This window comes from Coregonus lavaretus (genome assembly GCF_964263955.1).
Source record: "Coregonus lavaretus genome assembly, chromosome: 37".
Lineage (NCBI taxonomy): Eukaryota > Metazoa > Chordata > Actinopteri > Salmoniformes > Salmonidae > Coregonus > Coregonus lavaretus.
The window spans coordinates 6135713-6152503 of NC_140024.1; the positions used below are offsets into that span (position 1 = coordinate 6135713).

Below are 16791 nucleotides of genomic sequence, written 5' to 3' on the forward strand. Positions count from 1 at the left end.
CAAATAATCTCCAAAATATGTTTCGATTGGATGCTTTGAAGTCCCTAGGACAATTCACACAACTGATTTTTATAATGAAGAAAGTGTTCATTTTAAATGACTGTGTTTTGTATCTGAATGTGTATTTATCAAATCAAATATTATTTGCCACATGCGCCGAATACAACAGGTGTAGACATTACAGTGAAATGCTTACTTACAAGCCCTTAACCAACAATGCAGTTTTTAATAAAAAAATTAAAATAGCAAATAATTAAAGAGCAGCAGTAAAATAAAATAACAGTAGGGAGGTTATATACAGGGGGTACCGGTACAGAGTCAATGTGCGGGGGCACCGGTTAGTCGAGGTAATTGAGGTAATATGTACATGTGGGTAGAGTTAAAGTGACTATGCATAAATAATGAACATTAGCAGCAGTGTAAAAGAGGGGGTTGGGGTGGGGTGGGGGTGCAATGCAAATAGTCTGGGTAGCCATGATAGCTGTTCAGGAGTCTTATGGCTTGGGGGTAGAAGCTGTTAAGAAGCCTTTTGGACCTAGACTTGGCGCTCCAGTACCACTTGCCGTGCGGTAGCAGAGAGAACAGTCTATGACTAGGGTGGCTGGAGTCTTTGATAATTTTTAGGGCCTTCCTCTGACACTGCCTGGTATAGAGGTCTTGGATGGCAGGAAGCTTGGCCCCAGTGATGTACTGGGCCGTACGCACTACCCTCTAGTGCCTTGCGGTTGGAGGCTGAGCAGTTGCCATACCAGGCAGTGATGCAACCAGTCAGGATGCTCTCGATGTTGCAGCTGTAGAACATTTTGAGGATCTGAGGACCCATGCCAAATCTTTTCAGTCTCCTGAGGGGGAATAGGATTTGTTGTGCCCTCTTCACGACTGTCTTGGTGTGTTTGGACCATGTTAGTTTGTTGGTGATGTGGACACCAAGGAACTTGAAGCTCTTAACCTGTTCCACTACAGCCCTGTCGATGTGAATTGGGGCGTGCTCAGTCCTCTTTATTTCCCTGTAGTCCACAATCATCTACTTTGTCTTGATCACGTTGAGGGAGAAGTTGTTATCCTGGCACCACACGGCCAGGTCTCTGACCTCCTCCCTATAGGCTGTCTCATCATTGTCGGTGATCAGGCCTACCACTGTTGTGTCATCTGCAAACTTAATGATGGTGTTGGAGTCGTGCCTGGCCATGCAGTCATGGGTGAACAGAGAGTACAGGAGGGGACTGAGCACGCACCCCTGAGGGGCCCCCGTGTTGAGGATCAGCGTGGCAGATGTGTTGTTACCCTACCCTTACCACCTGGGGGCGGCCCGTCAGGAAGTCCAGGATCCAGTTGCAGAGGGAGGTGTTTAGTCCTAGGGTCCTTAGCTTAGTGATGAGCTTTGAGGGCACTATGGTGTTGAACGCTGAGCTGTAGTCAATGAATAGCATTCTCACGTAGGTGTTCCTCTTTTCCAGGTGGGAAAGGGCAGTGTGTAGTGCAATAGAGATTGCATCATACAGGCCTCCTGTAGCTCAGTTGGTAGAGCATGGCGCTTGCAACGCCAGGGTTGTGGGTTCGATTCCCACGGGGGGCCAGTATGAAAAATGTATGCACTCACTTCTGTAAGTCGCTCTGGATAAGAGCGTATGCTAAATAACTACAAAATATATATATATATAATAATAATAACTAGAATCATCTGTGGATCTGTTGGGGCGGTATGCAAATTGGAGTGGGTCTAGGGTTTCTGGGATGATGGTGTTGATGTGAGCCATGACCAGTCTTTCAAAGCACTTCATGGCTACAGATGTGAGTGCTACGGGTCGGTAGTCATTTAGGCAGGTTATCTTAGTGTTCTTGGGCACAGGGACTATGGTGGTCTGCTTGAAACATGTTGGTATTACAGATTTAGTCAGGGACATGTTGAAAATGTCAGTGAAGACACTTGCCAGTTGGTCAGCGCATGCTCGGAGTACACGTCCTGGTAATCCGTCTGGCCCTGCGGCCTTGTGAATGTTGACCTGCTTAAAAGTCTTACTCACATCGGCTACAGAGAACGTGATCACATAGTCATCCGGAACAGCTGATGCTCTCATGCATGCTTCAGTGTTGCTTGCCTCGAAGCGAGCATAGAAGTGATTTAGCTCGTCTGGTAGACTTGTGTCACTGGGCAGCTCGCAGCTGTGCTTCCCTTTGTAGTATGTAATAGTTTTCAAGCCCTGCCACATCCGACGAGCGTCAGACCCGGTGTAGTACGATTCAATCTTAGTCCTGTATTGACTCTTTGCCTGTTTGATGGTTCGTCGGAGGGCATAGCGGGATTTCTTATAAGCATCCGGGTTAGAGTCCCACTCCTTGAAAGCGGCAGCTCTACCCTTTAGCTCAGTGCGGATGTTGCCTGTAATCCATGGCTTCTGGTTGGGGTATGTACGTACGGTCACTGTGGGGACAACGTCATCGATGCACTTATTGATGAAGCCAGTGCTTTCGGAAGAATCCCGGAACATATTCCAGTCTGTGCTAGCAAAACAGTCCTGTAGCTTAGCATCTGCGTCATCTGACCACTTCCTTATTAACCAAGTCACTGGTGCTTCCTGCTTTAGTTTTTGCTTATAAGCAGGAATCAGGAGGGTAGAGTTATGGTCAGATTTGCCAAATGGAGGGCGAGGGAGAGCTTTGTATGTGTCTGTGTGTGGAGTAAAGGTGGTCTAGAGTTATTTTCCCCCTGGTTGCACATTTAACATGCTGGTAGAAATGAGGTAGAACGGATTTAAGTTTAATGTGTATATTGTCTATATTGATCTATACTTGCCTGTTGTATGTGCTTGTTTTTGTATTGTGCAGGGCTCATTTGTGAAAGAGAATTTAGTCTCAATATGACTTCCCTGTTGAAATAAAGAAAATCATTTTTACTCTGGAAGAGGGAAGTTATTTTAGAGACTCAGTAGCTTGACTTGTGTTTCTGAGCGTTATGGTAGCTCTGATGTCGGAGAGTTGTCTCATTTTCCCACAGATAACATTTTATTGGCTTTTGAGAGGCATGCCGCTGAGGATGACTGTGATAATAAAAGGGGTTCAACCTCTGGTCAGACCTGGCCTGATAAACCTGGGACACATGGAGGCAGAAAGTGCTGAACCTACCTTCTCTGATAATGTACTCCAGGGAGGCTGTGTGTGTCAGTGAGCTGTCTCTTTGTGGGTTGGCATAGGATTTATCCATATTTTCAAGCAGGTTTCAAGCAGTGGAGTAAAGTTGCAGCATTCTGTATTTATGATACTATGTGGTGGTCCCTTCCTCTTTTAAGAGTTCTGCTATTCAACTTTCCCTGCATAATTCAGAAAAAAGGCTGCTGGCTCCCTTTTAAATGAGGAAGCTCTATTGTCTCGGAATACCTGTCTGCCTGTGTGGCTCCCTAGCTCCCACCCAGGGATAATAAAACACCTTGAGCTCCTCCACTGTATAAATAATGATCCATGGCACTGAAACGAGGCACAATTGAATCGATTTAGCTGCAGTCTGTCCTTTCTTTGACTGTCTCAATGGTCTGTATAGTACAGGCCATTTTATGAGGAGGGGAGCCCTGTGGTTCCAGAGAAATGTAACTGCGATGAATGCTTGGGCAGGTCTCAATTGGCCTGCCCAGTACTGAATAGAGGGGAATCAGACAGACTGGCTGTGACATGTGACGTTATGGCTCACTGTAAAAGTCTCACAGCTGTTGATAAGCTAGTTGCACTTGTGCCATTTGTGAAAACGTGACGAATAGAAAGACTGTATGATAATATGCTAGATAATGGAAGGACAAAACCATTGATGCCAAGGAAAAAACCTGCTCCTCGTCTATTGTTATCTCATGACTTGCCTTTTCAATACTGTTATTCTTGAGTCACATACATTATCAAGATGTTGTAAATTGATTTACACAGACTTGCTATGCCCTTATATTGGTTGGCACTGTCTTTGGCCAGCTCTGGGGACACAGGTTTGCTAGTGGAGCATTTTTGGGCAGGGCTGTTTTATGGCTACTTCAGGGATGGTTCAGGACTGCTTGGGGCTGGTTCAAGGCTGGTGCAAGTTTGGTTTGGGCTTGGTTCAGCGGGGGTAATCTGGCACTCAGTCTGAGCTATATTTGCAGCCTCTAACGAGAGTCCCTGCTGCGAGGCCCAGTTATTATCACCGCTGTTCCTCCATGCGTGGAACAATTGAGTCTGGATGTGTGTCTCTGCTGTGTGCCCAGGGAAGAGAAGAGGAAGGTAGGGAGGAGAGAGAAGGGTGGGCATAAAAAGAGCTGAAAACTAAAAGTGCTTCACAGTATTGCTCTAAAATGAACCGAAACAATTCCTGCATACAACATCAGGTTGTCCTCCGCTGCACTCTTCTAAATGCAAAATATGCAGACAAACATTCTTTCACGCAATTTCCAATTGAATGTACATCAAATGAAGTATTCTGACTCTTTTTAATGTACTTTTTAATTATTAGCACACACTGAGGCAGTATCACACATCAAGTTGTACTTTCCCCTCCTCACACCTTGAAAACACACACAGTAGAAGCATACACATTACATTCAGCCCACCAGGTAGGCTACTATTTCTTCTCTGTGTTAGGTACCTGAGTCCGTCTGCACAGGGTTCGCTGATCTCTGTTCCTTAGCAACAGGTGAGCCATATGGTTGTTTCTGGCACAGAGTCAGAGTCTTTGTGTTTGGCGTGAGCAGCTGACAAGACATTTTCAATTTTTGTTCTGTGGGCGCTTGTAGGGCGATTAGGGTTGCACCTGTGGCTGGTAGAGATGTACTGTATGTCAGTGATCTTCCAGTCACCTCCCAGGGAGTGATGACACATCTTCCATAGACATCTAGCTCCGTCTCAGATAGGAAAGTAAAGAGCCAGCCCCCTCACTGACCTCCCACTTCCCACTTACAGTTCAAAGGTTAGTGAAGTAGCTACACCTCCATTCTACCCTACAGACCCTTAAAGAACATCCTCAACACTTTAAAAGCTAACGGGGGAAGAATGCGTCTATTCTCTTTAAACTGAAAATAATCTGAAAATCCCTATTCCTGAGAAGCGCTGTGGCAGCACGTTGCTAAGTCACTGTTTTGAAAGCAGAGGGTGGGAGTGTGTGTGCCAGGAGGATATGCTTTAATCCAGCAGCACGGTGCCTCTCTGTGTTAGAATGTCAGCTCCACTCATCCACACAGATGCTCCCTGCTCTGTGGTCTGGAGAGGAGACTGTGGCAGGCCAGAGGAGAGCAGGAGAAAGGGAGCAGCCTGGCTGGCTGTCACTGGGAGAGTGGGGCCAACTACCATGCTCTCTGGGAGCTGTGTGGGGAGGAGTTTCACTAAGACATGCCCCCGCACTGTTCCACTGCAGGCCTGTTCTGTCCGCCCCCGGAAACCTAAAACTACAATCCGGGATAATCTCCTTGATGTCTGACTAATACAGTGGAAATCAGAAATGAGCCTTATATACTACCTCCTGGGGTGTGCTTTCCTTGGCGTGTTCTTAAAACGAATGACCCCACCTGCTAGTTCTCTGATACTTACATCACGATCACCATTCTCTCAGTAGATTAACATTTGCTCAGGCTGAATAAAAACATGTTTGTGTGCCATGTGCTTTATAGAAAGCTTTGAAGGTTACTACAGACAATGAGCTTGTTGAGTAAGTGGGTAGATGGATGCTGTGTTCTCTCTATTGTTTTCTATTCTGTACTAAGAAGGATTTGCAGTATGTGTCATACAAGAAATGGTGTAGGTAATTACGAAAGATTATAAATCACATTTCAAACATTATTTTGTAAATATTAGAAGAAAATAAACAAATCACCCAATTGTTAATACTATTAGTTGCTTTATCTATTTCAAAGCAGATAAAGCACTGCTCCTGGTGGACTCAGTAAATTGATTTTAGAAATTAAGTATAAACCAGATTAAACACACATTCATGGTAATGCTAATCCTTTTCCTGCTCAGGGGGCAGTTTACATTGTTCAGCACTTTGTGCTTTGAAAGTAGATTCGTATTCAGTGCCCTACACTTCCTCCCACCCCACTAGAGCGTATCTGCAGGGAGCAGTGCTGTCTGGATAGAGAATAGGTTTTATACCTGCTTAACCCACTTTCACAGCGCTCTGTGGCTGACTGAGAGACTGACTGAGTAAAAGAGAGCAGCGCATACCCCATGATGCATGTAGTTGCTGAGTAAATACTTAATTCTGGCAGTGATGTTCACTGTGCACTGTGCCAGGGGCTGTGTGTGTGTGTTTATGGGGAGACTGTAGAGTTTTTACTCTTGTTGCCTCCCTGGGATCTAGCTCTAGGTGTTGTGGTCTTGATGGGGGGGGGGGGGGTGTAGAGCTAGGTCTGCTGGGTTATGTTTAGCTTTAAGGCTGACAACATGTGAAAGTGCCTCCTGAGGTCAACCTCTGTACTGTGGCCAGCCATGATTGCATTAATAGCAGTGACACATATCCTATTTGACACTGAACAGAACTGTGCAGATTTGTCTGTAGATATGCTTTGCCAGAGGTTTAAGGAAGGCAGATTGTAGCCTACAACCTCTACTACTATGCACGTTTATCGGATGTAATTGATCAATTTATATTTTTTTTACGTATATGCTAGTGTATGCTTTTAGAGGCCTTATGATAATTTAGTAACCACCCTCTTGTTCAACCTCTTTGTCTCCACTCCTATCTAAAATACAAGCTGCCTTGTGTTTAACGCTCCCCAGCTAATTGATATTAATGACTACCATTAATGTACAACCGCATAGTAAATATCCCAGGATCCCAGATCCTTTACAGTTCTCCTGTTGTCGACTACCATGATGCCATCCCAAGGTAGCTCTGACTTTAACCCCAGCTTCAGGCTCTTGTGAGAGGAAGATGAAACTGATGGGATGACCACCATTTTATTTACTCTCTACCATTTGACTATTGTCAAGCAATAATTTCATAATGTAACTAATAATGTCATGTGATAATGTCAAGTAACAATGTAACAGAGTAGATATAGATATCGATACCGTATGAAAGCACCAGAATATAGTGCAACTGAGGTGGCCTGACTGCGTTTTTAAATCACACTCATACTTACTGTAATATGCATTCGTCACTCTGCCTCTGTGAAGAGCGTTGTCTTGGCAGCGGAGGGTTTGACAGTTAGGGAAATTGACTATCACTTTAACTGTAACCGGGGTGATAATGAAAGGCACAGGGAAAGGGCATAAGGGTTGTGTGGAGGAGCTACGTGATGTCACGCACAGTCAGGCTAGGATAGGATCACTGCTCTTCCTTTCCTGTCACACTCAATGTCTCATCCTCAATATCAAGTGTCATCATCTTTCACTCGCTCATGTTCTCAGTATTTTGCACACAATCTCTGTCAGTTTGTTGAAATGTGCTCTCGTTTTAGTGAAAGAGTGTGAAAATTTGACCTTGCCTTCATTAGACAGCTGTGGCGTGAAAATAATCTCCAAACAATACAGCTCTACCTCACACTTGGTACTTTCTAATTGACTGTGTGTGCGTGTGCGTAACTGCGTATGTGTGTGTGTCTGTTGTGTATTTGTGTGTGTATGTGTGCTGATAGGATCTTTTGAGCAGTGAATAATTGTAGCTGACGCATTGCATCCTCTGGTGTTTATTACTTCCTCACTAATCTTTGTTAAGAAACAAAAGGACAGAAGTAGCCCTCTAACTCATGGTTTCTCAACCCTCTCCTCAGGGCCCCACCAGACGATTTACATTATTGTTTTAACCCTAAACTGGCACACCTGATTTAATTAGTCAAAGGCTTGATGATTAGTTGACTCATTTAATCCGGTGTGCCAGTTTAGGGTTAAAACAAAAATGTGAAATGTCTGGGTGGGCCGAGGAGAGGGTTGGGAAACCCTGCGTCTAACTGAGAAAGGCAAGAGGAGTCTACTGCAGGGGTAGGCAGTTCAGCAGACACCTGGAGCTCCGCAGGCACCTGGAGTTCCACAGGCACCTGGAGTTCCGCAGGCACCTGGAGTTCCGCAGGCACTTCATGTTTTTGATTGAACCGACCTGGAAGACCAGGTAGGTTGAATTTAGGCAATCACTGAACTGATCAATTAGCTCAGTTGGTCAGGTGTGGTGCCTAGTTGGAACAAAATCCTGCAGTACCTGCAGCACTCCAGGAACAGGGTTGCCTACCCCTACCCCTGCTACTGTGTGTGGACAGATAACCCAATGTAATCTGTAGTTCTTTGTATGTGCGTGTGTGTGTGCGTGCGTGCATGTCCAAGCATGCCAGTATGTGTTACAATTACACACACTGGCTGCAGTAGGGAGGCTTTGTATGTGTCATATGGATCTGCCCAGATGGAGCGAGAGGAGAGGAGAGTTGTAACGTGTTAATGTGTGTCTGTGATGGGTTTAGTTCTAGCTCAGAGAGATAGCGAGAGAGAAGGGAGGGAGAGAGAGAGAGCGGGAGAGGGAGGACTGTGAGGCAAGAGGTAGTGTGAGAGGAATTTCAATCAAGGGCTCAACATGCTGTTTAAATACCATCAGCACAAAAGGGGAGGGGAGACTGTCAGGGGGATAAATCCTCACACCTGAGAGGCTGAGAGGAGGCAGGCTGGACGGAGGCAGGCAGCCCCAACCCCACCAGACCTCCCTCCACATGGCTGGGAAGCGCCAGATGTGCCGCTCACATTTTATCCTGTTTCAGAGGAAGATAAACATTTAAATATAAAAATGAGAAAGAGATTATGGAGGGAGAGGAAAGCCAGAGTCAGCAGGTCTTAAGCCAATGACGATAGCAGAATGCCAATACACAGGATCCGACTTTTATGGCGAAAGAGAAATCTTAGGGAATATTGATGATTAATACTGGATGCCATCATTTATAAGTCTGTTTATCTTGAGAAACTCAAGTTTCTAGTTTTGATTGTCACGTGCACAAGTACAGTGAAATGCCTTTCTTGCTTTCTCTTTCCCAACAATGCAGTAATTAATATCATTAGTACTATTTAAAAAAAAAAAAGTAAGTAGAACAAAAAAACACAAAAAAATATTCCATTGGTTTTCCTTTGTACCGGGCAAATTAAATAAAGCTCAGGTTAGTCATTTAAAAGTATACTGAACAAAAATATAAACGCAACATGTGTTGGTCCCATGTTTCATGAGCTGAAATAAAACATCCCAGAAATGTTTCATACACACAAAAAGCTTATTTCTCTCTGTGCACAGACTTGTTTACATCCCTGTTAGTGAGCATTTCTCCTTTGCCAAGATAATCCATCCAACTGACAGGTGTGGCATATCAAGAAGCTGATTAAACAGCATGATCATTACACAGATGCACATTGTGCTGGGGACAATAAAAGGCCACTGTAAAATGTATGAACTGTAACTCAGTCAAATCGTTGAAACTGTTGCATGTTGCGTTTATATTTTTGTTCAGTATATATATCACATGTACAGTATTTGGCCTAGATCTGCTGTATATGGTTTCCATGCTACATCATGACATGATGAGGAGGAGTGGGTCTGAACGGAGATGCCCCTTCCTTTCACCTGTTATATCCCTCCCCCGAGATGAGATAGGAAATAGAGAAGCTTGTGTTTTTATAAAGTGAACCTCATCTGTGAGTCACTGCTTCCCCTTCCCTTTGTGTGCCATTTGAAATGACTGCATTCTGTCCTCATTGACAGGGGGATGGCCATTGAAGGCTGTGTGATGTAGTGCCATTTACCCTTGCCTGTCACTCACACACTAGAGATCCCAGTGAGTGATCGAAGTGTCGTAGGGGACTCATGACAAAGAGGTCTGACAATGTCACCTAATAAATAACTGAATAACGGCAATGCAGATGAAGCAAGGACTTTTTAAAACATGCGCTATGGGTTTTGACACACCCTGAGGAAAGCTAGCAGAGGAAACAGCTGATGCTGTGAAGCCAGAGACTGAAGACCATTTAGCAGAGCATTGGTTCAGATTTTTCTCCTGCAGGCAGCCTTTGGACTTTCCACCATGTATAATTTGTGAACTACAGACCCTCCCAGAGAAAGTGAGAGGCAGGCCAGTTATAGGGCGCCCTGCTGTGAGTGCTGAGTGAGCGCATCTTGAGCACTGATTAGCCAACCACTGCTTTGCGCCCTATGTTCAGCAGCCAAGTCAGCACTTCAGAAGACAAACAGGGCTTTCTGCAAGGCCTCCGAACACCCCAACAAGCATCTGGAGTTGACTCACTTGTGGTTGAAATCTATAACTGGAAAGGAATTGTTGCTATGGTCTCTCAACAAATGATTTTAAGAAAGTATATCAGACTGATTGTGTGTAATATTTTGCTATATGTTATTGTCCATTCCTGTTTTGGTTTTTGAGAGATTCCGGTCTTTTGACTTCTTATTTATTTATAATTAATAATTTAAGCCTTGACTACATTTTCTGTACATAGAACTGATAAACAGTGTCCCCCATCAAAGAAGTAAACACTTTGATTTCGCTCTTCAGAGGCTGTAAGACACTGTTCAGTAACACCTGTGACCATATTGTGCCCTCTGGAGGTCATCTTTGCCTGTGCAGGTTTTTTACCATATCATACTGGGCTGTGCTGTGTTCGCTCTCAACAAAAAGCATTCCATCACTAGGGAGACCCCAAAAGGAAATGTAGCTGGCTGAACTACCATATGCCCAAGGACTTCTGCATAATGAAACTTATCCTGCTGTGAAAATGGTCTCTGAAAAGCTGTCAGCTTAGTCTAGCTATTACTGAGCATCAGAGAACACTGAATGGTTATGCTAAAATCACCTAAGGACAGTAGTTCACATACTGTAGCTGTATGTGGTGTAAGAGATGTGGAACATTTGAGGATGATACAAGATGTCTTGCATTAGCCCAAGATGTCCCAAGACCTTAGCGGCTGATAGCTGTTGTCTGAGAAGGACAACTGTCAGAATCATAAGGGTAGTCTCTGATGAAACCTGTCTCACCATGGCAGCTGTCCTGCTTTGTGCGTGTGCGTGCACATTTGTTTATTTGTGTGCATGTGTGTGTGCGTGCATGGCATAGAAAGTTATTTGTCCATCAACTCAATGTAGCTGATGGCAATAACAGCAGAGAAAGCGCCCAATTGAATGTGCCCAATTCTTCTTTGTGGAGCACTAAAGGGCAGCTCATGCATATGCATCAATGACCTTGCCAAATCAAAGCTAAAGCATTACACTGACTTTAAAAAAGAATGCAATTAATGTAGAGTCCTTTACACGATCATCTAATTAGAATTCTCATAATAAGCGGACTGTAAAAGTCTGGTTTAAAACGAAATCATTAGTTAAACACAAAGTATAAGAGCAATCAGTGCATCAGTCCTCAAGGCTTAACAGGAGTGCACTGAGCAGATTATGAAATTACAATGTTGACCCTTTAGTGCTTATTAGTAGTGTTGCATGGTATACTGAAACGTCTGTACTTTTTCGATACTATAACATGAAATATTGTTCGGTACTAGAATTTGTGTTATTTTCGGTACTTCTGTCAAATGTGTCACGAATCAAGCCTGTCTATCACCCTGCCTGCTCCACTTACTCACTGCTAGCCTGCACTGGGAGTCTGGGCTGCCTCATGTTAGCTCCCACTCATGCTGCACAGAAGTTAACACACTTGAATAATGCGACACGGCATGTAGAAATGTTGCAACTGTTAATTACTTTTTGCCAAACAGGCTAGTCCATTACAGGCTAGAACACTTTAAAATGGAAGAAGATACTGGTAGCTTCCAGCTTTGTAAGCAAAATGTCCTTGCTAGCTCACAGCTAAAGCTAACATCAATTCACTACCCTAGTACTTTGTTTGTGATAATATGCAACCATGAGGCAAAATATGCAGATTTTCCAAACTGATTGCCACCAAAAACATGATTCATTCACTTATTTGGTGTCTCGCTCACATCTCTCCCAAAGATTATCTATAGAGAGCATTAGTAATGGCGTCTTTTTGTAGGCACTAACTCCACCATGGTCCGTTGGACAAACCCTATGGGGAAAATGAATGCCGTTTTTAGGGGGATTTTGGATCAACGCCAAAAATAAGGTCTGTGGTAAACGCAGGCTTAGGAGATCTTATACGTTTTGTTCTATGAGATAATCTTCATCAGCTAACGTCACTTTTTGTGAATTTTGAAGAATTTATGTAATAAAGCACATAATTCATAAAGGTTTGCAACGCCAGGGTTGTGGGTTCGATAAAATAATGTATGTGCTAACTGTAAGTCGCTCTGGATAAGAGCGTCTGTTAAATGACTAAAATGTACAAATGTAAATGTCATGTTAACTGAATGCTATTATCTCAAATGGAAGGGAAACAGATTTTTTGTCATCTGTAGCCCCATGAAATCAGTCAAAACACATGGATGTCTCAGAAAAAAAAGTATGTAAAAAATATTATATGCAAATGTAATGATATTGAACTCAAAAGATGCCCAACGATTGAACAGAGCAGTAGCTGAGTTTATCTGTCTGGTTCAAGTGCCATTCTTTGACTGGCTAATATACCATCTTTATTTGCCGTGGTATCGTTTTGGTATTGAGTATCGTGATGGCTTCGAGTATTGTAATACTAAACCTGGTATCGGTATTGAAGTAAAAATTCTGGTATTGTGACAACAGTACTTATTAGTCCTTCATACACATTTCTCTATCTTTGAATAATTTTTGGAAAGCTGCAGTGCCTGTAGCAGTTAAATAGGCCTGATGCAGAGGAGATACGGATAAGGGAATGTGAGCAGCATATTCTAGTAGAGCTGACAGTACCCTTACCTCAAGCCCAATGAAAGATTAAATTAGAGGTGTGCAGTGGTGGGATTATAGATCAGAGGGTGGATGTACTGCATGGATGGAAGGGGGAAGCACTGGCTAGTACTGATACATCCACATATGTTCAACTAACACACAAACACATCAGTCATTCACAACAGCACTTCTAAAAACCTCATGCTTATTGCTCTTCCCTGGAGCTGTTTATTTCATGAGGTTGGCCTGTTGTTCAGACACGCCTGTGTTTGGTTATTCATTGATGAAGTTCTCATGTGGTCTCCGAGAGTGTTTGTGCATGTCAGATCTATTTCCAAAATAGGCTGTTCCATACTACTGCATGATTTGATAAAACAATTTTTTCGATTTCAATGAATAGAAAGAAACATAAAGGTTGTTTTCCTATGGGGGATCAAATTAAGTTTAAATGGTATTACAGTGAAATGCTTACTTGCAAGCTCTTTCCTCAACAGTGCAGTATCAATATAACAATTGTCAATGCCAGTAATAAATATATAAAAAAGAGCATGATCAATACTGTACTAAGTCAGATAAAAGGTAAGAAAGAAATACATTATTGGGATTTATATTTATTCATTAATGGTTGTATTTTCATTGTAAAGCTACAGTTTCGTGTTTTTGCTTGCTCTGACAGAATGTACGTAGACAGTCAGTTACCCTTGGTTCAGATGCAACGCTCTCCAAGAAGTTTGGCTCAGCCTGCCCTTGGCTTCTGAGAGGGCATTGGCTCACTTTTCACTGCAGTGAGTGTGAGTGAATGGACAGAGGTGAACTAGAGCGGTCAGACTGTTCCGTCTTATCAGACGCAGGCAGCAGAGAGGGGGAGCGCTTTCACTGCATACGTCAATAGAGTGAATGTGAGGGGAGAATGAACTGCGTCTCATTGTGCTGCCTTCATCATGCGTGTCCTCCTATCTCCTGGCTGGCCCGTGAGAGGCAGTGGCAGTGCCAGAGGCAATGCAAACTAGTCTGAAGCCAGGCCAATTGGCAACTGGAAACTGTTTGTGGATGTGTGTTTATGCATGTGTGTTAATCTGAGTGAGTGAGTGAGTGAATGAGCGAGTGTGTGTGTGTGCATGGTTCAGCAATTAGCTCTCTAGACATAAAGGAAAGCAGGAAATAATTATAAACCGTAAAGCATTCTATGAGCCTACCAGAAAAGGATTGATGCTCACTGTGTGGGTAAGATTGCAGATCATTGAGAATGTTTGCAACTCTCTGAGACTTGCTGTGTCAGAACCAGTATAAACCTGTTGTTGGGGGATGGCACAGATGATTTGCCTAGAAGCAGGCTGCTCATGACTGGGGTAAGTGTCCTATGTGCCGTAGCCAGAGGGAATCTGGGACACCTGCCACTTTGCTTGCTGTCAAACTGGAAGGGGTGAGCCTTGTGTGGCTTTGTCACAGTGTGTGTAGAACAGTTTAGGCTGTATTTTATTGGACCAAATTCCAAACTGAATTTCAGCACTGATTGTGCAGGAGGCTAAAAGGATTGTTCATCCTCATTGGCTTTCTGTTCATGTTTAGCTGTAGTAGTTGGTTGTGGTTAATATATAAACATATAATACTAAATCTGTGCCTTTTTGCCATAACAAAGGGATAGCTAGACGTCTCCAGGACACTTCCTGGTATTCCCCAGTGAGGGCTACTCTAACAGGATTTAGACCTACATGTGTGTGAAAAGAATCCTCATGTAATTTTAATAAGGTCTAGTCAGACAAAAAATGTGGAAACATGGAACATAGTTTTTTGTTCAAATATCTACTGGATAATGTACAGAGTTTGGATTACACCATTGCTTTAGTTCAGTGCGCGATGTGGCCATTTAAAAAAAAATTCGCTGTGAATTTAACCTGAGGCAGATACTGTTCTCTTCGGTGTGAATTTAACCTGAGGCCGATGCTGTTCTCTTCAGTGTGAATTTAACTTGAGGCAGATGCTGTTCCTCTCTCTTCTCACCCTTTCTGTTCCCATTTACCTCACCACTTCCCTCTGCCTTAAGCAGAAAGCATTTCTATTACGTTTAGGCAAACAGTGCCTTTATTGCCATTGGAGATAAAAAAAAAATGTATGACTGAGTCAGCAACAGAGGGAATTGGGTTTGTATGAGGTAAAGAATAACATTTGTCAAGGACAGTTGCTTGTCTTTTTTATTTTTTATTTTTTAGTGCTTTTGATATTCTGGTACTGGACAGTTTTGTTTGAGTCATCATTATGTATATACCTCTCTAGCACAGCACAATCCACATGAAAACTCTGAATTCCTTCTGTCGACTTAAATCTGTCTGTCTCCTCCTCTGTCTTGCAGAAGAAGGTGGTGGAGCAGCTGAGGAAAGAGCTGCTGGTGAAACAGGATCATCCAGAGGTCCAGGCCCACCAGCAGCCCCAGCACCCAGTGCAGCCTGATGGGAAGGCCTCTGCCCTGCCTAACCTCCACACCCCACCCTCCCTTCCCTCGCCTGACAAACTGAGCACACCACAGGTACATGCTCACACACACACACACACACACACACACACACACACACACACACACACACACACACACACACACACACACACACACACACACACACACACACACACACACACACACTCTGCTGTAATAGTAATCTGTTGCTATGTGTTGTTGAGGGAAGCCCCATATTCAACTCAGCTTCTCTCTTCTGGACAGAACACGATGACGATCACCCCGATCATCGCCACTAAGACTCTACCTCTGGTACTGAAAGCTGCCACCGCTACCATGCCTGCTTCCGCCGTGACGCTGCGACCCTCCGTCGCCAAGGTCACAGCCATCAGCAACACGCCCAAGGCCAGCATAGGTCACCCTGACTCACTGAGTGCACCTATCAACCTTCAGACATCCAGCAAGTTGACCAATCAGGGAATGGAGCCGGTTCGGATAGTCTCCAAGAACACTATTGTTGTAAGTGTACTGTGTGTACCACATGTCATTCACTCAGCCTCATTGTCTGCACATACAATACATTTACACTGAACTGTCCCTGAAGTCCTGATTGTGTTAATAGTATATTTCTGATTTGTAAACCAACATTTGAAATCACAGGGCACAGATGTGGTTGCTGTCTTCTTTAGATAAGGATGATGTGTTGCCATTTTCTGTGTCGTTGCAGGAGTGTTTGTAAATGCAGATTTCATAAAGAATGAGTCGGATCTGGGACCTATTTTTCTTCACTGTGTGAATTGTACATGTGAGCGTGCGTTTATGAGTGTGTTCTCATGGTCTATCTTGTTGAGACTGCACATCTGTGTGTTTTCACAGTCCCTAATGTGTGTAAATGGATGGTTTCATCACAGGTGCAGGCCACTGCCCAGCCTATCAAAGTTCCTCAGTTTATCCCTCCACCTAGACTGATGCCTCGACCTACCTTTCTACCGCAGGTTCGTCCACATGGATCTCCCCACCCCTCACCCTCTCTCCAGTAACACTAACAGGGGGCGTTTAGACTGGATATCAGTCCTAGAATGATACGCTTCTAAGCTTTAATTCATTAGCTATCATCTGACATCATATAACATAAAATGTACTCAATTTGAGGCAGTTTGATTGGATAGCCTACCACAATGGTTTTCTATTCAGAAGTCTGAATAGGAATTCTACTGGAGGGGACTGGTGGAGCAAGTTCTTTTAATTTGTTGTGTTTGTCTTGTGTCCTTTTGTGAGGTGTGTTCCTGCATTCATATGCTTTTTGTTCAGGACAGAAGGCTTGGCCCAAGACCTGTTTCAGTGGCATTTTCGTAACCCCTTGCTAACTACCTGGCTTCACTATCTATGTCAGCAGTGTTGTTCCTTACCACGTGCTTTGGCTGTTCCTTCAATCTACCTGCCCAGTGCCAACCCACCTCCTGCTAACCTTTGCTGTGAATGTGGCATGCTCTCTGTTGTTTCTGCTTTGTGTGTTGATTACAGAGGGTTAATGACAAAGCTGTGTAATTGATATGCACTTTTCTTGCTGTTTAAAAGACATTGGCC

General features: G+C 43.7%; 1 protein-coding gene across 1 annotated transcript in view; it reads left to right on the top strand.

Moving 5' to 3' along the window:
* The window catches only part of LOC311111901 (PHD finger protein 21A-like), a 45948-nt gene that overhangs the window by 18997 nt on the left and 10160 nt on the right, over positions 1 to 16791 (top strand). Inside the window, exons 6-8 of the mRNA XM_084154820.1 lie at positions 15103 to 15276; positions 15469 to 15723; positions 16116 to 16199. Of these exons, the coding sequence (XP_084010946.1) occupies positions 15103 to 15276; positions 15469 to 15723; positions 16116 to 16199 (513 nt within the window). The remainder of the gene's footprint in view (positions 1 to 15102; positions 15277 to 15468; positions 15724 to 16115; positions 16200 to 16791) is intronic.